The sequence below is a fragment of the Pygocentrus nattereri genome, chromosome 19, assembly GCF_015220715.1.
Source record: "Pygocentrus nattereri isolate fPygNat1 chromosome 19, fPygNat1.pri, whole genome shotgun sequence".
Taxonomy (NCBI): Eukaryota; Metazoa; Chordata; class Actinopteri; order Characiformes; family Serrasalmidae; genus Pygocentrus; species Pygocentrus nattereri.
In genome coordinates, this window is record NC_051229.1 from 20,207,938 (window position 1) to 20,233,588 (window position 25,651).

Below are 25,651 nucleotides of genomic sequence, written 5' to 3' on the forward strand. Positions count from 1 at the left end.
AAAATGTCACTGGTCTTACCTTTCGTACTTGTAACACCAATGACGATCAGTAACACCAGTGACTCCTGTGGATAGATAAAAAAGTGGACATTTCTTTAGAATGACCTGTTTTATTTGTGAAACAGAACTTTTACCAGAATACAGCATTTAAGAAGTGAATCTGTCAGGTAGTTAGATAGAATTGCATCCCTAGTTAGGGACATTCATGCATCAACAGTTCAGTGATTTTATGTTTTTAGGGGAGTGTAAAGTGTGACACATTTGCTTGTATGTGTGTGTATATTAAACTGTGCCACTGTAAGTGCCTAGAATTGAGCGTCTTGCCAGTGACACATTATTAATGACGTGATCAGAGAAAATCTGAAGTAGTTTATTGCTAATAAGTCTTACTAGCTAATGTTAGATGTGTAGCTGATGTAAAAACACGTTCACACATCATCCCCTGGCTATTATTGATTAACAAAATATATATTCAAATTTCACTGTGGTGCTGAATATCTGTGTCTAACCTCCCTCCTAATAACAGTGCTGTCATGTAAAAAGTAGCCCAGTTTGTTTGTTTGTTCATTTTCTAATTAGTCATTGTTATGGGATACAGGAATGTCAAGATTTGTTGGAAAGTACATCCCTGGTAGTGGTGTTCTACGGCAATTATATGGCTTGACCACAGTACAACAAATTCTGAACAAATTGCCGGGGTGGAAAAATTGCAAACAGTCTAAAAACAATAAAACCTGATTAAAAAAAAAATTAAAAATCAATGTTACCACTAAAACAGCACCCCAAACCCAATGCCCAAAAACAGGACCAATACATACATATGAAATATTTGGATCATAAGTGAAAGAAAACATCACCCATGCCTGATTTGTAATTGCTGTATTCTGATTATTAGCCTAAGAATTGTTAGCTATTGATTAACAGGAACATCGGGCATGGTGCTGTGAAGCTCGCTCTAGGGTTCTGACAGTGGAAGTGAGGCTGCAGCGGGTATTATCAGCTATAATAAACATAATTTACATATAGACTATATAGCTATAGCGACATACAGATTAGCTCATGTCTCTTGGCTCCCTATGCAGGCTTATCTCTTCAAGTGCCATTATTTGACTGGCCTCACATGCAGGTAATGCTAGATTCACTAAGAACCCTATCAGTGTCAGGCAGACCACAGATGGCCAGTGCAGAAGCACTCAGGTGAATTATATGTTTAGCTGAATCAGCCTTAAGTTATTTAAATTTTTCCATCTCTCACTTTCAGGGCACTATCTTCTGCCTTTTAGTTGTACTTTCCATTTCCATAGCAAGATATCACTCTGTGTTTTGCTAATAATGATGATCTAACCCTTAATCTGATTGCACAAGTCCAGTATCTTGTTTTCAGACCAGGAGTTCCATGATGCAGACTAGTACACAATAAACCTCTTCATTTCTTACTCTTATTTATTATTTTTATGCTGCACTAACATAACTGAGGTAGCTGGCTAGTGAAGAAATTAAAACTGGCGAAAGCCTTTTCTCATTGCCCACCTGCTCAGATATGTGCTCATCCTCCTTAATTAGCTTCTTGTCTTGTCGCTGCCACCTTGTTTTTTTTGCAGTTCCTGCTGCTGTTGTTCATCTTCATATTATTCACATAGGCAATTGCTACATAGGTAATCCAAAAAAAAGTAGTGAAATCTGTGGAGTGGACAAATGACATGTTTTGTTGAGTTTCTAAGTGAAAATAAGTACACACCTCTACAAAGATCATACTTTTCAAATCACAATTACTGATGTTTTGCTAAATTTAGCAAATTTGGAAGCCTGTGCGAAAAATGTAAAGTTTAAATTTAAAGATGTTAACTTATTTTTGCTCAGAAAATCACAAATAATTTAACCGCAGTGTTATTCAGACTTTTGTATTCGACTCTATGTAGGTTTGTGTTGGCTGTGTTTGTGTCGATTCAGCTGCAGCAATTTTGGAGTCTTTGAATTTCTTAGAGTTAAGAATAATGATAATATTATCTATGATAATATTCACTCAATTATGTGCTCACATATGCCAAAATAAATGAACATGCTATTTTTAATGTAAGAATCATTATATAGTTTTTAATTGTCCATATTCTGCTACTGTGAAATAGATTCCATGGTGATGTTTGTGTTTTCATTGTACTTTTAAATGATTTTGAACCACACAAAACGAATGAAACCAAATTGTGGTTAAGTTGTGAGATTCTGTGGGGGGTTGAAATTGTAACTGAATTGAATCATTCTGAGTTTTGTTGTACCTCTGTTGTGTAATGTTTTGTGTGTGTGATGTGACTGGTATTAGTAAGACTGCCAGGGCTCAATGAGAATGAATGGCTACAATCTCTTTGTTGTCTTCCCTTTTCACTCATTTATCTTCAGCCCCTCCTCCTCCCTCACCCCCCACATGGCTGTATATGACCCACATGTTTACACACCCACACTGGGTTTTCCCTCTGTCTAGCTTACCCAGTATAACAGCTGAAAACGTCACTGGTGTTATGCTTAACATGAGCCACTTGTTTGCGGCAGCACATAGACTCTGACCATAGTGGACAAACGAACTGGAGACACCATGGAAAAACCTGCAGACTGTTTAACTGTGGAGTTTAAATTAAATAATAAACTTTGCAAGCAAAATATTAAGTTTAAAAAATTATATATAGTGGGGGCCAAAAGTCTGAGACCCCTAGTGAAAATGTTTCATTTTCCATTCATTTCTAATTTACTTCATTTAATTATATGATCAGCATAGCAGTCTGAGTGAAGAGTATAATCTTTGAAATGTTTACATGAATTTGTGTTTCTTAGTGTTTATTCCCCTTTCGTTTACTGACCGCGTGAGCTCGAGTTGTCACAGCTCTGATCACTAACAGTGACAGAAGCCTCTGATGTGTAGATTCACAGTCCACCTGAGAGTCGTCTGGACATGAGCTCCAGTAGAGAGGAAGAAAACTGAACTTTTTGTATAAGTAGTGCTTAAGTAGTGCTAAATCTTCAATATTTCTTCATTTTGCTGGTCATAATAACTTTCATAATTGACTGTCATATTTCTTTATTTTTATTTTTTTTTATAAAGTTAAAAGTTCTAAAATGTTGTGTTGTTTATTTACAGAACTGAATGAAAACAAGCCCAAATTTGGAATGTTATATGTTCTCAGACTTTTGGACCCCAGTGTATGTTTCAAATATGAATAATTTGAAAAAATAAAATTGTAAATGTAAATATAGGAAATGTCCTATAACTTTTGCACAGGCAACATTTTGTTATTGCCTTCTCCAGTATATCAAATTCAGGAAATAATTTAGTAAATTATTCATTGTTAAATAAGAAGTATTCAGTAAATAAACAGTATTTGTGTATTAAAATGTGCAAAAAGTATTAACTTACTTTCACATAAATAAATAAAAATCAACAAAGCATGTTTGACCAGGGGTGCCCACACTTTGGGTTATGACTGTAAGTGAATTCAAATTAAGAAACTTCTTTTCATACAAAGTATGATGTCATTGGTTAGTACTATTTCTTACGCCTGCTGTTGCACAGTGATGACATTTTAGAGGCAACAAAAGCCACAAAAAAAACACTCAAATATTATAGGAAAACAAGAATTTCCATTATAGCCTATGTCTCCTCAAGACAGTGTCAGACTTATGATGACGATGATGCTCTCAGACTGAGTGAGGGGTTGTGAACAGGTGTTTAACTCTCTGGCTCTTTCTCAGGTTCTTCATCACGTGACGTCGGCCCGTCTCTGGGTCTGAAGAAGTCAAGCTCTTTGGAAAGCTTACAGACTGCCGTTGCCGAGGCAACGCTCAACGGGGACCTCCCCTTCCACAGGCCACGCCCTCGTATTATACGGGGGCGGGGCTGCAACGAGAGCTTCCGGGCAGCAATTGACAAATCATATGACAGACCAGCAGCCAGTGAGGAAGATGGGGAGACCATGGACATACGTATGGCAGCTCCTGATTGGTTCAGTTGTTGATTGAAGTTTTTGCATGTAATTGTGCGTGTAGATGTTAATGGATGAATTTATTCCACACTAATTTATGCTTTTCACACTTCCGTATTTGACACAGTGGAGGACGTCACAGCAGGGAAAACATTACAGCAGCAGAAGCTTTTACAAGAGTGTAGGCATCATTATTTTACATCTGTATTAAGATATTCACTTCATTTTTCCGCAAAAAGGCGTCCTTAGTTTGGTGGAGCAGTTTCCATGTTCAGAGAGGAGCAAGCATGGCAAGGTCTACAATAAAAGTGGACGTCTGACGCTGCTGCTTAAATGCTTGATGAGTGAGCTTCTTAAACAGATGTGTGCAGGACAGAATAAATGGCATTACCTGTAAAATAAATAAATAAATAAATTTAAAAAAAATAAAACAGAAATTAGTGGATTTACCCTAGTTAAGTAATCTTGGATAGATCGATTTCTGAACATTTCTGCTTTTCTACAGTAAATGGTAACGTTAGTGTTACTGCTTGGAGACTAAAATAATTGAACATTACCATGTCTGTTACCTTACAAAGCAACACTAGTTACATTTACAACATTGAATGCTGTGCAGGCAATATTAACGAGAGACGGTAAAATATAAAAATGTGCTGTTAAATTATGTAATACAAAAATAAGGTATAATTTACTCCACAAGTCAATCCCAACATTTTGACATAATTTGAAAATACCATTTGCTCTTTACATCGTGTGTACATTTCATGATGAATGGACCAAAAGACACGGCCCAAAATGACTTGGGAAAAAGTCCGCTTCCATTGACTTATATTAAAAGTTAACTGTTTTTTCCTCTTCCTGTATGGTTACCATTTTGGAGATACAAGTTTTTTTTTTTTCTGACAGTTTATAGTTGTGCCAATAATTCTCATTAAGAAACTTGTCAGGCTATCTCCTTTCTGAAAGTGAAAAATGATCCACCAAACAAATCTTTCTATCTTTCATAGAAAAAGTACATTAAGACCTTAATAAGGACATTAATGTGTGTCCTGTACAACAGAGACGTTATAAAGGAGGACTTTGTCTACATTTTCATTTATAAACGCTGCCACTGCTGTAATGCTGTTCCTACTATGACAAATACAGAAGTGTGGAAGGGGTCTATTGGATGCATTAACAGAGTGGTCTGCATTTTTCAACCTGATCTCTATCTGCTGTATCTGTAACATACAGTCGACAGTAATTTCAGCAACCACAGACAATAATTTCATCCCCTGTACTTAATAAAAGAACAGAAAACCTGCTGATTTATAACACAGATACTAGAAGCCAGTGGGCAGGTGCTCCTTTCTGTTTTAAGTATGTTTCAAGTGTTTTGGCTTTTTGCTGAAACTCCTGCTTATTGACTTCTATTATCAGTTTTGTTTAGTTTTTTAATGTTAATGGACTTTCTATTTTTCTGAGTGCAGGGGAATTATGGTAAATTACCTTATACTACAGATTGATGGAGAGAATGATTATGTTGGAAACAGCTGTAGTATTCTTTAAAAGACCCTGCTGATTTGACTGGTTGTTAACAGTTATTATGTTGACCCCACAGTTGAGGAAGACACAGAAGAAAGCTCCCGATCGGGCCGAGACTCCGTTTCCACGGTAGCTGATCTCACACCACTTCCTGTTGCTGAGCGACAGCTTGCCAATGGCAACCAACCTGCAAATGACAAGAAAAAAGAAAAAGGAGGAAAGGAGAAAAAGAAAACTGAGGAGAAGGAGAAGAACAAAGGAAAGAAGGGAGTGCTGAAAGGTCTTGGAGAGATGTTCAGGTAAATGAGCAGATAAAGTCTAAAAAAAAAAACCTCATATGCTTATGTAGTATTAATAATTATAATGAGGAATGCAGAGACTTCACACTAATATTGATGGCCTCCATCTAGAATACATGAATTCCTGATTTTGTTTAGTTTCACTATTGAGCTAAGGAGAGCCAGTCTAAATAGCTATTGATTGCCTGCAGACCCTTCAGTATCTTTAGAGGTAAGACCACACCATCTTATTACTAGTGCTGCTTCTTAGAGTTCAGATCACAGAAACTCAGTACTAGTGTTGAGTATTAGAGTTACAACCTTACAAACCCAACATTAGTGTTGATTATATTAGTTAAAACCTCACAAACCCAGCACTAGTGCTGTTTATTAGAGTGATGACCTCAAAAACCCAACACTAGCATTGATTATTAGAGTGAAGGCCCCACAAATTCTATTCGAATTACGATTTCCAAGCCCAACATCAGTGTTGATCATTCATTTTAAGACTTTACAAACTCTCTGCTGAGCTCTAGCGTTGCACTATAGGCAGATATTTAACAGTTATGTAATTTGTTGCTTCCCTATTCGCATCAAAGATCTGCAATTGTTTACTTCTCTTCCCAATCTGTATTCCCAAAATGATTAGATAAGTTTGAAATATTATCACGGTCATTTCAAAACCTTAGAACATATTTACAATTTGAAAACATTGTGTTTACATTTTCTAAGAAATGATCCAAATTTACTTAGAATAAAGTCTTGTTAAATAATGTTTTCTGCTTTCTTTACCATTTTAAAGATGCAAGGTTTTGTGACCCTGATGGTGTACAAGGAACTCCATCGGTGGCAACTGCTGTAGCGCAAAATAAGTTGTGTTGGTGTGAGAGAGTAAGATGGATACGAGTAGAATGACTCTGTGGATGTAACATTGTCACGTAGCTGCAGTTTTGAATATCATTGCATCTTCTCGCTACTCTCCGGAATATTAACCAGCACAGGCCAGAAGATGATGAATGTTCTTCCCTCTCAGCTGGAGGAGAAGTTTGAGTGCATGTCAGAAAGTTTTCGAGAGAGAGAGAACAAGAGTCATTGGAGTGTTTTGGAGCCTGTCAGAAGCAGCAAGAGGGAGAGGGAGAGCGAGGAAGATTGGAGGAGTGTTTCTCAGGGTGTGTGGGGTGTATTGAAGGTGTGTATGTATGTGTGTCTATGTGTGCAGCCTGTCTCATGCTTCAGTGTGTCAGAGAGCCATTCACCATATTAATGCAGTCACCAGAATAGCAGATTCCGAACTGCAATTCAACACACGCACACACCCCCAGCTGACAGATCCAGACAGAATACCATATTGAGATTACACTGCTGCATATTACGATTACAATCCACCTTGCAGTATATTAAAAACACATTATCAAGACCTTGAGGTTACATAATAAACCCTTTTGAAGTCTTTTTACTTTTGGTTTGATACTACAGTGAGGGCAAACAGGTATTTAGACAGTTTTTTTTTGTTTAACATAATTCCATTGCACAAAATATAAATTCATAAGAATATATGTTCTTTTTATATATATATATATATATATATATATATATATATATATATATATATGTTTCAATAATTGATAGTATTTTGACTGCATATTTAAAATGCATTTGTAAAGGTTACATAAACATAATTCAAGTTTTTACGGCACTCCACTGGTGATATCCTATATGAATAAAAATAATGCATGGCCACAACTTAGTAAGGCATAGGAAGGAGATCCTAATGTGTGGCCACGACTTAGTACAACATGGGAGCAAGACCCAGTGCATGACCATGACTTGGTAAGGTATGATCTCGTTTCCACGCCTTACTTATTAAGTCATGGCCACGACTAAATGATCTTATTCCCACACCTTACTAAATCAGGCATTATTATTATTTATACGGGACGTCACCAGCAGGACTCCATAAGTTAGATATCAGTGTGGCTAGAAATACTGCACCTGGTGTCATAAGTGATATTGCCATTGGTTGGAAAGATTCTGTGCAACTATTAGCAATCATAGTGAAAGTAAAGGAGCTTTCTTAAAGGTCTCAGGTAGATATTAAACAACACTCAAGTGGAAAAAGCTGCAGAGCTGTAGTGCAGACTTTAAGTTAAATCTCAGCCAAGATGGACCTTTCACTAAGACCCCATTTAGCATCAGGATTATATCTCGATAAGGCCACAGCACGTAAAATGCAAGTTTAAATGCACCCAAGACTTAAAAAGATACAGATCTGATAGCTCAAACCACTTCAGGAGGGTGTCTGAGACACATTTGAGCCACATGCTATAGCAGTGTAAACACATCCATCTCTCCAAGACACAACGACCAAAACCCTCCCAGTACAACCGCAACTCCTCCCCATTCAGTACGACATTGTGTGTGTGATCCGGGTCTGTGAGGAGATAATCATGGAGGAAGCACATGGTTGGAGACCAGGCGAAACGAAATGCTTAATAGTAGTATGGACAGACACTACAGCACAAAACAAACTGCAGACGAGGCAGCAACTACCTTTAGCATAGCACAGGAAGAGGCTGTACAGATAAACAGTTGGTAATCGGATGCCGTGTAACAAGCATATTTGCATGTTCGGTCCTACACAGCAATCAGATTTCAGTCCTCCTAGCTGGAGATGCATTTGATTACTGAGTGCATGAAGCTAAAATTATATTAGGGTACAATCCAGATACTAATCACAGGAAGTGACCAGGTGTAAATGGGGTCTGAGACAACAACCCCAAACTAGCTAAAAAAAACTCAAGACTCATTTCTGAAAAGAAGGTGCAGGTGCTTACGTGGCGTAGCCAATGTCCTGACTTGAACTTGAAAATCAAGTATTTTTTAATTGCAGGACCCTCATAACCTTGGACAATAGAAGGCAGTTTCCCAAGATGAGCAGGCCAACACTGAAACACAACGCTGCAAAAAGCGAATTACTTCTTACTGTAGACATCTCAAAGCTGTAATTGCCAACAGCATAGTTACATAATTATTACATTTACATTCGCTTTGCACTCTGCATTACAGGTGTGTCTGTACTTCTGGCTTTTTCCTTTTGTTGCCAGAAGCCTAAAGAATGGGTTTCCTTTCCTAAAAACATCGAATGTATGCCAAACAATTGGCCAGATTCTTAAAACCTGGCAGTAACAGCACTACGCCACACAAACAGTAAATAAGAACTATTCATAAAATCCCCCTAGCTGTGCTAAATGCACCGGTGCCTTTTTAACACTGTGCCATTTTCACCAGTGTCCAATCAGGTCTGACGTGCCAATGAAGTCATACATATTAAAGACCATGCCAAGTATAGAGTCAAGAGGCAGTGTGTATAAAAATCTAATTATTAGATCTTAAAATTCAACTTTTAATTGTAAGAATTATATTTTATTAGATTTTAGTATGAATTGGTATGAATTCATGCCTTTTTAAAATCACTTACAATTGCAGAAACATTTTTTACCAACACTAAAGTTTTACATATGATCTTTCTTTTCCACACAATTAAAAATGAGATAAACACGTTATGTTGTGTCTATGGCAGTGCGTTTTAGCTTTTTTATGTATATTTTAATTCAGAAATTGTTTACTCATGAAAATTCAGTTTCAACTAGTGAATATTTATTTCTTGGGATCAGGAATTCAACTTACACGCACAAATTGAATTCCTTTATTATAAATAAAGATATCAATAAAAATATAATTCAAAGCTAAAATTACTTGCAATAAAATCAAACCGACCAAACATTTATGTAAAATTACTCATTTTCATTCTTCTTATTACAAGCTAAACCTACTTTCCACACACAGGAAGGGATTTGAAGAGCAAAGAATTTGCTGTTTTAGGATCAGTGCCAGTTAAATCTGCTGGAAATCCTGCTCAAGCAGGTCTTACTTCTTATGTACTCCTACTATAGCAGTTAGAAGGTTTACCACCAGAGCAGTTCAGACTTATTTTTTTTGCAGGATTGTTTTGTTTATGATTCTCTACCAGTGCATGTAAATGAGAGATGTGGCCAAGTCTCACATTGCACAGGCAGTAAAACACGCCAGTAATCCTCATATATGAACGAGCAAATGTGTCACTGTCACAGTATTTGCTCTTAACATCATATATTACTTATATATGATAATATATAATATATAAAACTAATATATGCTATATGACAGCTGACAGTTAATTGTGTTTAATGATTGACATATCAGTCAGAAAAAAATATTAACCAAAATGATCAGTTCTCTGAATAATTAGCTCCTTAAAATAGGCATCAGTGATGATCTTCATATTAATCAGGCCTTATTCAAATTCTAATCATTGTAATAGTCCTCTTTTGCTTACAAACGCAATTGTGGTATTGCTTGAAAGTTTGGAAGCTGCACTTTTTGTAGAATTTCTCTGCTGGTTTCCATGAGATACGAGTGAGAGAATTACTATAAAATGTCAACATGCTTTTCTTACTGCTAGGAGTAACTGCGTTTGTTTTCTCATGGTTAAAGACTGACCTGCCTTATTTTGATCAAATGAATTAGTTTTGGCACTGTACAACGAAGGGTACTTTTACTAATATTGCTATATAGGTTTTAGAGCAGAGTATCTAAGTGGAGTGGAGCAGCATTTCCGCTTCTCACTCAAAGTGTTCTCTAATCTTTCTGCTTCAGCTCTGTTTTTATTTCTCATGTTTGGTTTTTTTGGAAGGTCTGGGCTTGAAATGAAGGCCTGAATCCACAATCACAATCCAGAAAACTGCCAAGGGTAAACAAAGGCTCAGGATTTTTTTACAAGATCTGTATCATTTGTTTGTCAAAGACTAATCATGTGTAATAACTGAAGACATTTGTTGTGATTGGTGAGAATTTCCAGTATGTAGATCTGCTGAGCAGTTCCATAGCGGAAGTGTAAGAATGTTTGCAAGCTGTAGCAGTCACATTGCCACATCACTGCTAAGTCATAGAGGTAGTCAATGGGGAAAACTTGACTGGCTCATGAGATGGAGCAGTATTGGAGTGATTTTGGAGTGAGAGGGAACACCAACGCTCCAAGGTCTGAGCAAAATCACGGCACTCTACACCACTTACACACTGAACAGATCAAATTACATGTGAGTGTAATCACAGAGTGACCCAATTAGACTGGCAGGAATGCAGCATTAGGAGCCGTGTCTGATGTCAGATCAGTGGTGTCCTCCCCTGGGTTAGGCTCGACCCTCACTCTCCTGTATCCAGCAAACAGTTCAAAAACCACTTTATCTTTAACTACCTAAGATCTCTTTCTCTGCATACTTTGTTAGCCCCTTTTTACCCTGTTGTGTAGAAGTCGGGACCCTCACAGGACCACCACAGAGCAGGTATTTTTAGGGTGATGGATCATTCTCAGCACTGCAGTGACACTGACGTGGTGGTGGTGGCATCTTTGTGTTGTGCTGGACACTCCCACCTTGTTGGTCCAGCCAGTAGATGTAAAGTCAGAGACGATAGCTCATCTGTTGCTGCACAGTTTGTGTTGGTGTTGTGTTGGTTGACCCTGTTGCCTGGACACACTACCACCACATCAGTGTTACTGCAGTGCGCAGAATGCTCCACCACCCAAATAATACCTGCTAAAGTATGCAGAGCTACAGATGGACTTCAGTGTGTAATTGCAGGACTCAACTGTACCTGCATGGTAAGTGGAGCTGATAAAATTGACAGAGTGTAGAGGTTTACCTAAAGTGATTGGTCAGTGTATGTAGACACACACATACACACAGAAGAGCTGTGGAGCTGTAGATTTGGATGGTGTATGATCGGTTTGGAGTGCTCTCTCTCACTGCAGTTATTGAGTCTAGAGCACTTCACTCTCTGTGGAGCTCAGAAGATGATGATAACGATGATGATGATGATGGTCTGAGCTCATCTCCACATGTAGAGATTTAACCTCCACCACCTCCAGCTAACTGCCATGAAGAGATTAGAAGGAGCAACAGCTGCCCAGACAGAGAGAGATGGATGAATTCTCAGCATGTTTACATTAAAAAGTTTGGGCACATTTACTTCTTATTTTTACTTTTTATAGTAGTAGTTATTTAAGAATAATGGTTGAGATATGACAACCATGAAATAACACACATACAGAGACCAAAAGTGTGTTATCCAAATAAAAGCTGTTATGTATTATAGCTCCATGTTTGCAAGGACATCCTGAGGAGCCAGCTGGGATGCTTTTTTCAGTGGGCTTGGAGATGGTCCACGTATGCTGGCTGCTGAAAACTACTTTTTCACCCTAAATATACACTGGGGTCTGACATCTAGAGAAAAATGCTGTAAAATGTTTCACATTGTTTTGTCATTTAATCAAATGTTTTGATTACCGTTCAGGCAAAATGAATCTTTGAAATGTTATTTGAGTTTCTCAGTGTTTAGTATTTGGTATGTCCCACGTTAGCTGGGACATAATGGCAGCGTGACAGTTGAACAGTGGCTGTGAGCCGATTAACAGAAATGAGCCTCTGACCAGTAGATCAGTTGCACCAGAGCGTCGTCTCTTCATGTGCTTCAGTGGGAGGGATAAGACTCGATCTGACCTTTTTTGGACAAAAGCATAAACAGGGTCAGTGTCACAAATGTGAACAGTGAACTAGAAATAGTCCAGAGTTGTTAATGTTTCTTTCCCTGTTAAATTGTAAAAGAAAAAAATGCTGTCTTAGATTTTGGACACCACCATCTAAATTTATGTGTGTGTGTGTGTGTGTGTGTGTATATATGCATTTTACTGCAATAGAGAGTTGCTGTTAATACAGACAGAGAGCAGTATGTGGATCATTTTGTCATTCTAAGTTATCATAACATCAATCATTATTTTTAGTATTATTTTAACCAACGTAATGGTTTGGATTATTCATTTGTATCAAGCGTATTTGTGAGAGAGAGACGTGGCTGTTATACAGTAATAGTAAAAGCTGTGTTATTTGAAGATCTTTAGCCACTTGTTAAACCAACCAAACCAAATGCAAATGATAAAATGTCCCAAAAGCCAAACTCTAGTGTGGAGCCAGACCACCTACGAGTTCAATCCCTTCAACACTACATTCATTACAGGGTTGAACAGACACAAATTGGATGTTTTGGTTTTTTTTGGCCTAAATGTGACACACATTTTTTTTGGTTTTGTTTTATTTAATTATTTATTTGTTTTTTTGCAAACAAAAAACTCTTTCATATGAATACATAGAGAGAGAGAGAGGCAGAGGGAAATATCATATACATACACACACACACACAGTGTAGTCTGCACTGGGCTGGAGTGGCTTTGAGGTGTGATGTGTTTGGGTTGGAAGGCTGTGGTGGATCTGGTGATGTTCTCCAGAGCCCTGTGGAGGTCAGAGTGTTGGAAAACACTGAAGTCTCTCATCGACTGACTGACATGATCCTTCGAGGCTTTGTTAAATAGATGTTAAGGAAACATCAATTATTGCAATAATTTACTATTTCAGTTTTTCCCCATTTACCGCAAATGCAGTCAATCGGCCAAGTCATTTGGTGTCTGAGCTTTACTGCTTTAGTTTTCCACTGGTGTTTGAAGGCTTATTTAACTAACAAGTAATGGAAGCTGAAACAGAACCAATTAGCACTGTGCAAACTGCAGACATAAATCATCACATGCCTTGGGCTGTTAAGTCATTTCAACTAGGCTTGCTTACTTATGTGGTTTGTGACACTATGATGTACTATCATCTATAAAAATATACGACATGAAGGTAGGGGTCATTTTGCAGTTTTATACAGTGCCCCACTGGTGACATCCTGTATAAATAAAATAATGCGTGGCCATGCCTTATTAACGCGTGGGAACGAGATCCTAATGCGTGGACATGACTTAGTAAGATGTGGGAACGAGATCGCGGCTTACTAAGTCGTGGCCACACATCATTTTTTATTTAGACAGGATGTCACCAGTGGGGCTCTGTGATTTTACATGGATTACAGATGTAAGAAAATGTAGCCTGGTGTTGTCGTGTTGAAGTTAGCATAGGCGTCCCTGTAAAAGACATGTGAAAGTCAGCATATTTTGCTCCAAAATGACACAAATAAAAATTATTTTGATGTAATGAGTCACAGTATGAACCTGAAACAGATGGATATAAAGATTTTCCCTCTCCTATTTTGCAGAAAAGAGCTTTCATTAAAAATCATGTGAATCAAACACCTGGCTGTATTGCACAATATGCATGTTATTATTCAGTATAGTCATTGCTGGATTTTGTGGTGGTGGTGATGATGATGGATGGATGTGTCTGTATTTGTGTATTTCAGGTTTGGAAAACATCGTAAAGATGATCGTATGGATAACAAGAGCAGTAAGTGGAGGCTAGAGGAGACGCAAGCTACAGAAGAGGAGACGCACAGGATGAGGCAAGAGCAGGAGAGGTACACACACACACACACACACACCTCAGCTGTGCTCCCTTCCTGTCATTATTGTGTTTGTGTGCGTCTGTCCATCTGTAAGAATTAGTAGCTGACTGTTCTGTGCACTAAAGAGTTTTAAAACTCTTATCAGACAGAGATCCTGCCACCCTGCCTGCCATTGTGTAGAGCCACACACACTTCCTCATACACACACACACACACACACACACACACACTCGATATTCTATAGAGGAATTGTTTAAGCACCATTACTAATGTAAGTTTCGTGTGGTACTCTTAGTCCTTCAGCAAGGGTAAATGATTTGATTCAGTTATGATGCTTTAGAAAATGATTCAGTAGGTCGTTAAATCTCAAGATTAACTATGATTCGATTGTTATTATGAGTTTATTTAAAATCGGCCCTTTTTACATTTCCAAGTTTTGTTCTGCTGGTAGTACCTGTTGCTGGGTTAAGCTGCTTCTATTAAAACAACAATAACAACATTATAAGCTGCGTAATAGTAAACTGTCATACAGTGGGGAAAGTACCTTTGTGTCAGTATTTCACTGGTGCTGTCGAACGTTACATTAAAGGCAGTTCGAGGTTCAAAGTTGGTGCAGTGCTGCAAATGGATGATATCAGGGCTTTCAGTGGAACAGTTTTCATGTTCCAACTAAAACGCTGTCTGCTTTTGAGGGAGCAAGTCATTCACTTGAGCCAGTGGTTGTGGAAAAGGTCTTCAATGGCGCTATTGACTGTGACTACATGGACATTCAGCTTGGACTCCCACATTGTTGTGTGTTTGGTGTTCTCTAATAAGTCTGGACACATACTCAAATTTCAGTCCTGCCAGCCTGTATGCATTTAGTGTAGTGGGTCTGCATTTTGACATGGTATGTTTGTCACTCTAAACTACACAAAAAGTTGGTGAGTTCAATTGTGCATTTGCACTACTGAAAACTAGCAGCAAGAGGCAGCAGCATCTAGGCTTCCTGAAAAGCAGAAGAAGAGGACTTCGACCAATCACAGCACTGCATTCATTCCCAAAGAATTAGGCAAGGATAACATTGATCATTTCAAGAGACTACAAATTGACAGCAATACAAAATGGTTTTTATCCCTGTCGGTGCTTTTAACTTTTCTTAAATGTAAACGGGCTGGAGTGAATGTGGAAAGTTGAAATTGTGAATTTAGCCAAGTTAAAGAAAACTTGCCGGCCTTGGGAATATATTTAATGTTGATAACGTTAGCCTAATGTTACATAATTTTCAAGCTAGCTTGCTCACAAGACATTTAAGTTGGCAAAGTAATGTTAAGTTATACTGTCTGTCAAGGATTGTTAAACGTGACTTTTTCAGTATTTAATTCATAATTACTATTGCAGCCAAACCTGTAACTGTAATGAACAGATCATGGCAGGATGAAAAAAAGTGAGTGCATGTGCTACAGAACTAGCTTTTACCTAGAAAGTTACCAGGAGATACAGGGTGTGTGTGTTGTGTGCGTACCTTACACTTAAAATACACATATTGTCAGATGAGAAGGACACTGACGGGGGGGAGAGAGAGAGAGAGCAGCAGACCCTGTTAATAACTAAACTTGATTTTTTGGTGGTGAGTGGAAAAATGACCATGTGTTAAGGGTTTTTGGGGGGGTTTTTTGGCCTTACACTATTGTGCTATGCAAAATATTTACTCAAGGATGGCACGTCTGAAATTTCAACCTTGGCAACTATAACAAAACTGAAGTGACCTACATTTCCTGAAGAGGAGTGACCTCAGAAATACTGCGTTTCCATTTCTTGTGGTATTGTCGTTGAAAAAGACGCCAACATATTGTCGCTGTCCAACGAAAAACAAGTATCTCCAAAATAGTAACTATACAGGTGATGGCAAAAACGTTCTTTACATTCAATGTAAGTTAATGGAAAAAGTTTTTATTCTAAGCAACTTTGGAGTATTCCTGCTGCTCCAATCATCATGAAATTTTCACACAATATTAAGGACAGCTGCTGAGCTCAAATTATACAGAAAAATAAAAATCGCAAAAAGTGGAGATACATGTTTACAGATGTGCAAGTTACCCACTACTATTACATCTTCATACCTTGACAAACTGTCCCTTTTTCAACTTTATGCTGGTAACAATCTGATTGGTCCTTTTCTTCTTTTGCTCAGAGAAAACAAGTCCATAATTTCCATAAATCTCAAAGTTGGCACGTTTCCAAAGTGCGTCAGTCCATTTCAGATGAGCTCCAGCCCAGAGACATTGTTGACATATGGCTCCCACTGTGCATGGTGCAGTCTTAACTTGCGTTTGTGGGTGCAGTGATGAACGGTGTTTATTGCAGCCATATCCATCCCAGAATAATGCCTGTTTGTAACGCAGTGCTGTCTGAGGGGTGGAAGGTCACAGGCATTCAGTTGTGGCTTTGGCCTTGATTTAAATGACTACACCGAATACACAAATGACTGTAGCAACTATTTACACAGTAGTGGATTACTGGTGATAAAACCAATGAGGATTGTCACAGCTGATTGTTTGATATGTAACTGCATGATCTACTGATTATGTTTCCAGTTAATAAAGTTTATAAACTGTAATAAGCCATGCCCAGCTTTTCAAAGACTCCAAAACATTTTGTTGAAACAAAAATCCAACTCAAAAGCTGTAAAAATAAATAAAAGATTTTAATCATTTGTTTATGTATATAAACATATAAAAACATTAAGCAAAAGATGCATAGAAATCAGTGTGTCAGGAACTGTCTCACTATAAAAGAGACAAGTTGGAGACTTTAAAATATGCATCTTCATGCAAACTGGCAGCTAATCACTCAGCGAGTTATCAAGTTTGCTTTAAGTCATTGTGAGAGCCTTGAAGAAATGGCTTGGTGAAAATCACATTTGCACAAATTTCTATTTACCCTGATTGTAGGCACTCAGCCAAGACATGTTTGGTTTCCAATTTTTGCAATTTTTGACTTTATTAACTGGAAACAGCAGTGGAGCTGTGAAAAGTCAGTAGTGACCCATATCTTTTCTGTAAACACATCCTCAAAACTCTCAAACAACATCCAGGCTTTAAGGTCACATATACTTCTGAGTGTGATTTAGGACACAGTATGAATTGCTGTGAGCTGTATAAATGAATAAAACCCTGTAGCTGAAAGCTGTGAGCAGCCATTTTAGATTCCTACTAATTCTAACTCCCTTTCATGTGCACTCATGTCATGCAAGTTTTCAATTCTTATCATTTCCTTTTATTAATAACTGTAATCTTGCATGTCGAGGTCTGAGATATGGTAAGTGAGCAGTCGTTTCTCATAGACTATGTGTCATATGTGTGTGAAGACCTGAGCAACTTTGATAAGGGCCCAGTCGTTATGGCCAGGCAACTGGGTTGGAGCATCTCTGGAACGGCAAGGCTTGTAGGATGCTCCCGGTCAGTAGTGGTGAGTACTGACAGCCATTGTTCAAGGAGGGACAAACCACAAACTGGCGACTGGTGTGTTGGGCACCCAAGGCTCATCAGTGCACGAGGGCAATGAAGACCATCGCGTCTGGTCCAAGCGGACAGAAGGTCTACTGTGGTGTGCAAGTCACAAAAAATTTAGCGATGGTTATGGAAAGAATGTGTCACAACATACTATGCATCACACCCTGATGTGGAAGGGGCATAGGTCAGAGAGCCCTGTCCTGTATTTATAGAAAAGATTTGGGTGGCTGTTGACCATGCTTCTTTTTTTTTAAGCAAAAATATCCTCACAGCCCCGGCGCTGAACTAAAGACGCAAAATCTAGGCACCAAACATACCTTGGTTGATAAACTAAATCTGGATGAATGTCTAATGTTGAATTCATATTCAGTAACAACAGGATTAGAACTTGAACATATCTTCTTCAGTCTTGTTTTGAAAAGCTTGTTATGGGGCTACACATAAAGCTGCTTGTGATCCTACCAAGTGTGTGTAAAGCTGTAACAAGGCAGAAGAGAGGATCATTTCTAAAAGAATCTAAAACATTGTTAATGTTGTTGCATAAGTTATGTTGTTGCAAATTATGCCTCTGCATAATTTGATATGTTATTCCATCATCTTCACTATTGATCTAAAATGTGGTTAATAGTGAAAGTGAGGAAACCCCTTCCATAGTGTCATTAATCAGTAATCAATAATCATATCAGATTTTGAAATGGTATCATTGATTATGTATTATTATGATATGAATTTAATTTAGATTGATGCATCATGATGCCTCGCTGCGTCTGTACACCTCTAATAAGAGAGGGCAGAAGACCCAGTCATGAACACAGACAGCCGTCTCAGACATGGTGGACTCTGTGGCTAATGCAGTTATTTGGAAATGGTTGACAGTTGGAATTTGGATTAAATAAGTCTTGGAGATTGATTGTGCGTTGAATTATTAATAGCCGTTGTGTGAACTCCTCCTGCTTTGCCTTCTGTCCTGTGAGAGACTGCTAAGACATACAGTCCCCCAGAACAAAAACATGCCAGCTTTTACGGTCTCTGGCTTTCCCTATAGCTTGCTGCCTTTATTGCTGTCACTTCTCTCTTGCTCTCTCTCGCTCTCCCTTTCTCTCTCATCTCTCTCTCCCTCCCTCCCTCTCTCTCTCACTTCTAATTGCTCTTTCTCCTTTCTTTTCTCTCTCTTTCTCTCTCTCACCTTTCTTTCTCTCTCTCTCTCTCACTCTCTCTCTCTCTCTCTCTCTCTCTCTCTCTCTCTCTCTGTTTTCTGCTATCATAATTAAAGCATGTCATGGGCATACAGCTTTTAATTAGCTTTCCCTCATACAGGACCTTAATGTGCTGCTATGTAGTGTTCTGCATCCTGGCTCATCCTCATAATATTTCATGGCTCACACACAAATTCTTCTTATTTTGTGTAAAATCACCAATATTGATATAATAGAACACTGTATTACTATTAGTAGCATTATTACTATTTGCAAATATATATATTTGTTCTGACTTTGCAGTATTATAAGAGGCATGCATGCCAAAAGAGCCAAGCCAGAATTGAAAATTGAGCTGTAGTTATCAGAGGTGTACCAGCTGTGAATTTTCATAGTCTATTTTGATTCTCATTGCTTTATAGCCAAGTTGGTCAGTGGCCCCCTTTGGCCTTTGATTAGCATTTCTTTTTAACCCAGAGTTCACACTATGCCAGCTAAATTAATGTATATTACAAACAGTATATGCATTTTAATGAGCAAAACTGCCATATTAAATTCAGATTTTCAAATTTTAAAATGTGTTGTCTATTTAACATGAAGCAAATCAAGTGCTCCATGGCTGTCATGGCTGATTGTGCTACAACTTTTTGCTAGAAGTGTAGCAGCAGCAAATACAGCCTCGTTCCTGATTTACATTATTTATGTCAAAAAAGTACAACACGGGTCGGCAAAAATCTGCCTGGTTCTGATCATGCACACTGTAAAAATCTTCAATAGTTCAATCTTAATACTTCTTGTGGTAAGCTCAATTAGGTAAAGGTACAGTATAGCTCCAAATCGTTGCTATATATGCACCATATGATCTACAGAGACAATCATTTGTGATTTTCTTTGTCTGACTTCTGTTGTATGTGACTCCGAATTCTAAGTGCACAAGAAATAAAACTTTCAGCTCTGAAATCACGTCCTCGTTTACTCCCTCTGTCTCTGTAGAATCCAGGCTAAGACGCGAGAACTGCGTGAGCGGCAGGCTCGGGAGAGGGATTATGCAGAGATTCTGGACTACAGTCAGGCTTGTGTATCCAGCGAGGATCAGGATCGCTCCTACACAGGCATCGCTTCACTCCAGGCCTCTCTGGAGCGGGGCACTTATCATGGCTACCGCACACCCCCCGACTCGCCCTACACACACCCCAGCAACCGCAATGGACACCCTCCTGCAGACAGGTAAGGAGTGTTACAGCGTTAACAGATGAAACCCACTGCAACACCACCTCACCAGCACGCTGTAGATCCCCACGCTGTTTTCTCCATTCTAGACAGATAAGTTATGCTTATCACTGGTGGTCCTTTTTAAAGACCTCTTTTGACCAGGACACTTTGACTTAAATTTTATAATTAAAACTCCTGTGGAACATGAAGTAAGCCATGTAGATGGCAGTGAAGTAGTAGTCATATGACTATGAGTTTTTGGAAGAATAAGTTCTACAGTGGCTACAGTGATCATAGATTCTGATGGTCAGTTCTGAACCCTGTTTGTTTCCATTGTCTGGTTTGTCTTGAAAGATATCTGACATTTTTTAAAAGGTGTACCAATGGTGTTCAGGTATATTTAGTGATCTGAAAATCTGTCTGTAATGAAGGTGATTAGACTGAAAAATAGACAAATAAATCGCTAGATTGATAAAGTTCTTAATCTTAGTGTTACTGAGCTCAAAGCTGCACAGTCTCCTTAGTTATGGACATGTTCATGAGTAATAAGCTTATCAGTGTTGTACTACACTTCATGCATTTTATTATGTACATGCCCCTAAGTAAAAATCACATAGTTATCCGCTTTATAGTCACATGTGTTATTGGGATATGAATCTTATAGTTCATGAGAAAATGGCATTATGAGAGCAGCAGTGGACTGAAGTAGGCGATGAGAGCCAAAGGCTTAACAGCTAATCTAACTTTTTTACTAGTTAATGTACAAGATTAGACTGGTATTACGGAGTACCACATTAGACTGGTATTATGTAGTACCAGATTAGGCTGGTATTATGTAGTACTATATTAGACTGGTAGTATGTAGTGCTAGATTAGACTGGTATTATGTAGTACCAGATTAGACTGGTATTATGTAGTACCAAATTAGACTGGTATTATGTAGTACCAGATTAGACGTATTATTTAGTACCATATTAGACTGGTAGTATGTGTTACCTGATTAGACTGGTAGTATGTATTACCAGATTAGACTGGTATTATGTAGTACCAAATTAGACTGGTATTATGTAGTTCCAGATTAGACTGGTATTATTTAGTACTAGATTAGACTGGTAGTATGTAGTGCTAGATTAGACTGGTATTATGTAGTACCAAATTAGACTGGTATTATGTAGTACCAGATTAGACATATTATTTAGTACTAGATTAGACTGGTAGTATGTGTTACCTGATTAGACTGGTATTATGTAGTACCAGATTAGACTGGTATTATGTAGTACCAAATTAGACTGGTATTATGTAGTACCAGATTAGACATATTATTTAGTACTAGATTAGACTGGTAGTATGTGTTACCTGATTAGACTGGTATTATGTAGTAGCAGCCTAATCTGGTACTACATAGTAGTGGTAGTATTCCTATAGGACTACAACAGCTCAATGTGAGTTTTATGTATGAAGTGTTGGGTAATCTGTAAGGCCATTGAAGGGCCCTTTGGGCAGTGACAGGCATGTCTGTTATTTCCTGGTGGTAAATATTCTCATTCTCTCTCTCTCTCTCTCTCTCTATCTCTCTCTCTCTCTCTCTCTCTCTCTCTCTCTCTCTCTCTCTCTCTCTCTCTCTCTCTCTCTCTCTCTCTCTCTCTGCCTCTCTCTCTCTCTCTCTGCTTCTCTCTCTCTCTCTCCCTCCTTCTCTCTCTCTCTCTCGCTCCTTCTCTTTCTCTGTCTGTCTGTCTCTTTCTCTCTCTCTCTCCCTCCTTCTCTCTCTCTCTCGCTCCTTCTCTTTCTCTGTCTGTCTGTCTCTTTCTCTCTCTCTCTCCCTCCTTCTCTCTCTCTCTCTCTCTCTCTCTCTCTCTCTCTCTCTCTCTCTCTCTCTCTCTCTCTCTCTCTCTCTCTCTCTGTCTCTGTCTCTCTCTCTCTCTCTCTCTGTCTCTGTGTAGAGGTTCAGTTCAGAGTGTTTATTTTTCTCTCTAAGGAAAGTGCTGAAAGTTGCCTTTTTCCTGGCTTTTAAGAAAACAAGCACAGTTTGAGCATTAAGCATTTAATTGAGCCTCAGACGATCAGGAGATCACTCTTGGAGAGGGAGAGAGGAACAGGAAGGCCACTTCCTGTCCAAACCCGCAGGGAACAGGAAGTGAGGCACATTCCACCCTGAGACCTGCAGAATGGCACTGTGGGAATGTTTCTGAGGGAGAAGCTGGTCTTTGAAGAGTAAAGGGGAGGGTGTTTGTATCGTTGTTTTTTGTCAGTGTGCAGTAGGAATTCATGGCACTAAAACACAGGAAGCTAAATAAAGGAGCAGGCAGATCTGATCTGTGTGTTTGTTTCTCTCTAGTTACGTGCCGTTTGCTGTTCAGATGATCTAAAGCCTCAGAGCTCTTTAGGATCAAACAGAGAATCAGCAGGAAGCGGCTTTCACACCTTAGCTCTCCTCAGTACTGTGCCTCCTGACACAATAGCTTATGTAATGGCAGCGAAGAGAGAATCATGACTATGACACATACACTGTCAGAAGAAAGAGCCTCTGTGTAGGTGCAGTTTTTATTCATCAAGGTACTAACAGTATAAATGTACCCTCAAAGGCACAACAATGGTTTTGAAGCCTAACTGTGTACCTTATATACATTTTCCCAGGAAACAAGTACATATTTGTACCTTTTCTTAAACTAACATTTTTTTTTAACCTAATTTTGTCCTCAATTTAGTTGTTTCAGTTCCACCTTCTAGTTAGGACTCCCCCAATCACACAGTGCTAGGAGGGTGAAAGCTAGCACAGGCTTCCTCCTGAGAGCTGTGAAACCAGCACCCGCATCTTTCCGAACTGCCGCTCAGAGGAAGGCGCCAACTGCCAATTCTGTTACATCATCCCAGCTACGGATGGCTGCAGCATCACCAGTGATTGAACTCACAGTTTCCTGATGATATGGCCCATGTTTAGATGGTTGTGCCACATTTTAAACCGTTTAAAACACTAAAATAAAAAGCTTGGAGTCAAATTCCAAAGGAATATGCTACAATTATGTTCCCCAATTGAAAGTACTGAATGTATCCCCTTGACGGTACCACCCCAGTGACAGTTACTACCGTTTTTTTCTGAGTGTGTACATGAATGTGGCATCTAAAATCTCCTAAAGCAGCCAGTATCAATGGTATTTATGAAAATGCTCACTCGCTAAAACCATGTTCCCCCCTCCCATGAAGTTTCTGTCTGTTGACACTTTGCATTGTTTAGGGCCCAAGTGTCAAACACAAGGCCCATGGGCCAAGTCAGGCATGTAGCACGATCCTGTCCGGACCACGAAATTTTCATTTTCTACTAGCCCATTTCGCAGTGTGCTGCACTACAGTCCCCAGCATGCACTGCAGCCTTGCTCCCTCCAACAGTAGTCTATGGCACAGCGGTTACATCTCAATCCTACCACAGTAGCTGTGCTTCAGCTGCAGTCCAACCAACATAAACACTTGGATAGCTAAATAAAAACACTGTTCACTAAAAGTGAGAAGTGGACAGTGAACCCTGACAGTGAGGGTTCTCAAGATGGTTGGGAGCTCAAATACCTCCTTTCAGAATTTGTCTCATTTGCAGAGATGGTGAGGTCATAATACGGGAATATTGCATTAAGTATCATTATAAAAGAAAACACTGCAGCAGCATCAGAAAAGTGGTGGAGATGAAGAAGGGCGTTCTCTGACCTACAGAACACGGCCCTTTTAGCGGTCGTTTGACAACACTGGTTTAGGGGTTAATTTGTGGACATTGCTAAATAGCCCTCCCTTTGCTCTGCTCTTTTCACTACACCCCACCTCTGCACACACACATGTGCAGTTTTGTTAAAGTCAGAAATCTGCTCAAACAAAGTTGCATCTCCCCTAAACTCCTCTAATCTGCACTCATACAATCAAACAATTGATGACACAAGTTTAACAGGCTAGCAAAACACAGTTGTTGGCTCATGGAACTGTTTTTCCCTTGTGTGAGGTAATGCCTATTTTTACTGTATCTAATGCAGTTTCTGCACACTCAGCACATGCCTACAAGGTTATTTAAAGTTTTCAGGGGGAGCTTTTCAGCCATACTGACTTGTGTTACATTCATAGGCTAACAGCAGGCTTGTTGTCTGTCAGAGCTCCATTGTTGAGCTCTGCCATCACAAGATGTTGGATTAGTTTAGAAATTTCACACTATGTTTGTTCCCACTCTTATAAGCAAGTAAGCAAGGAAAGTTGATTTAAATAGCACTTTTTACAACAGGTGTTGTTACAAAGCAGCTTTACAGAATGATCAGTATTACAGAAAGAAAAAGAAAAGAAAAACCGAGTCCAAGCCCCCGTGAGCAAGCCAGTGGCAACAGTGGCAAGGAAAAACTCAAGCAAGAAGAAGAAACCTTGAGAGGAACCAAGACTCAGAAGGGGAACCCATCCTCCTCTGGTCGACACCGGATAGCAAACATTGTTATTATAAAGTATTATAGTACAAAGCAGGGAAAACAGGTGGGCAGCGGTCAATTTGATTAGTTTATGGTTATGCAGCGGCAGCAGCAGCATCTGAGAGTAAGGATTGCACAGCATTGTACAGCAAGAAGCTCAGTGGTGGTCAAGCTGGTCCAGAAAGCTGGCGAGCAGTGGGCACCCGATCAAGGCAGAAGAGACAACAGCATCAGACGTACAGGATGGGCAGCTATTCAACTTGGCACAGAAAGGAAAAAAACACAGTTAGTTCATAATGAGTGACTGATCACAGATTACAGTATTAGCAGACCAGCAGAGACTCCGGCAGGTCTAGATCTGACAGGGAAAATGTATTACCAAAGGCTTGACTATACAAGTAAGTTTTTAGCCTAGACTTAAAAACTGAGGCTGTGTCTAAATCCCAAACATTATAAGTGTACACTCCCAGTCTTAACTCTTGTCGTTGTCTTCAGATATTTTTATGAGATTATGCCTGGCCCTGCTCTTATACAGCCAGTTCAACTCAGGAGGGGCTTGCTAAAGAGGGGAATAGTTGCATTTGGTGTGTTAGGATAGGGAAAACACAAAAATATACAGGACAGGAGTACCACTCCAGGACCTCTCCATGTATATAAAGTCATATGTTGATCACTTCAGTTGGCTTGATAAATCAAAACAAGCCAAAAGGTCCTTACACACATTTTTTTATGACTTACATTATTAGTTTGTAGAGAAAGAATGCCTGTTTCCCATAGAAGAAAACTGATCTATGATCTTTATGTATATACTAAAACATTATGAATTATGTGGAATTTGACTGTAGATTAACACTATTGATGCCTTTGAGTCACACAGTTCAGCCTGCAGTAGTTATAATGTTTCAGAATCTGAAACCCATGGTTTTAGCTGCCAATGCCATGCAGCCTCATGGTGCATGTGATGTGAACCTGTGAACATGTGGTGCCAAAATAGTATGCCAAAAGCTAAAGACAGTAGTTTTAGCCACTACATTTTTGCTCATTTTAATAGATTAAAGTATGCTTCAGTGCTGGAAACTACATAAGCATGACTATTTGAGATTATTTAAAGCTGTACTTTGTAGG

The 25,651-nt window shown here is 38.9% G+C and overlaps 1 protein-coding gene across 4 annotated transcripts in view; it reads left to right on the top strand.

The window, feature by feature from the left end:
* pard3ab (par-3 family cell polarity regulator alpha, b) overlaps positions 1–25,651 on the top strand; it is a 197,267-nt gene that overhangs the window by 111,659 nt on the left and 59,957 nt on the right. For 3 of the 4 annotated variants that reach the window (XM_017718490.2, XM_017718492.2, XM_017718491.2), the window contains 4 exons: positions 3,739–3,969; positions 5,569–5,791; positions 14,096–14,209; positions 19,881–20,114. In XM_017718490.2, coding sequence (XP_017573979.1) covers positions 3,739–3,969; positions 5,569–5,791; positions 14,096–14,209; positions 19,881–20,114 — 802 coding nt within the window. Of the gene's footprint in view, positions 1–3,738; positions 3,970–5,568; positions 5,792–14,095; positions 14,210–19,880; positions 20,119–25,651 lie in introns of those variants that run through there. The other variant, XM_017718494.2, reaches the window with a different exon arrangement.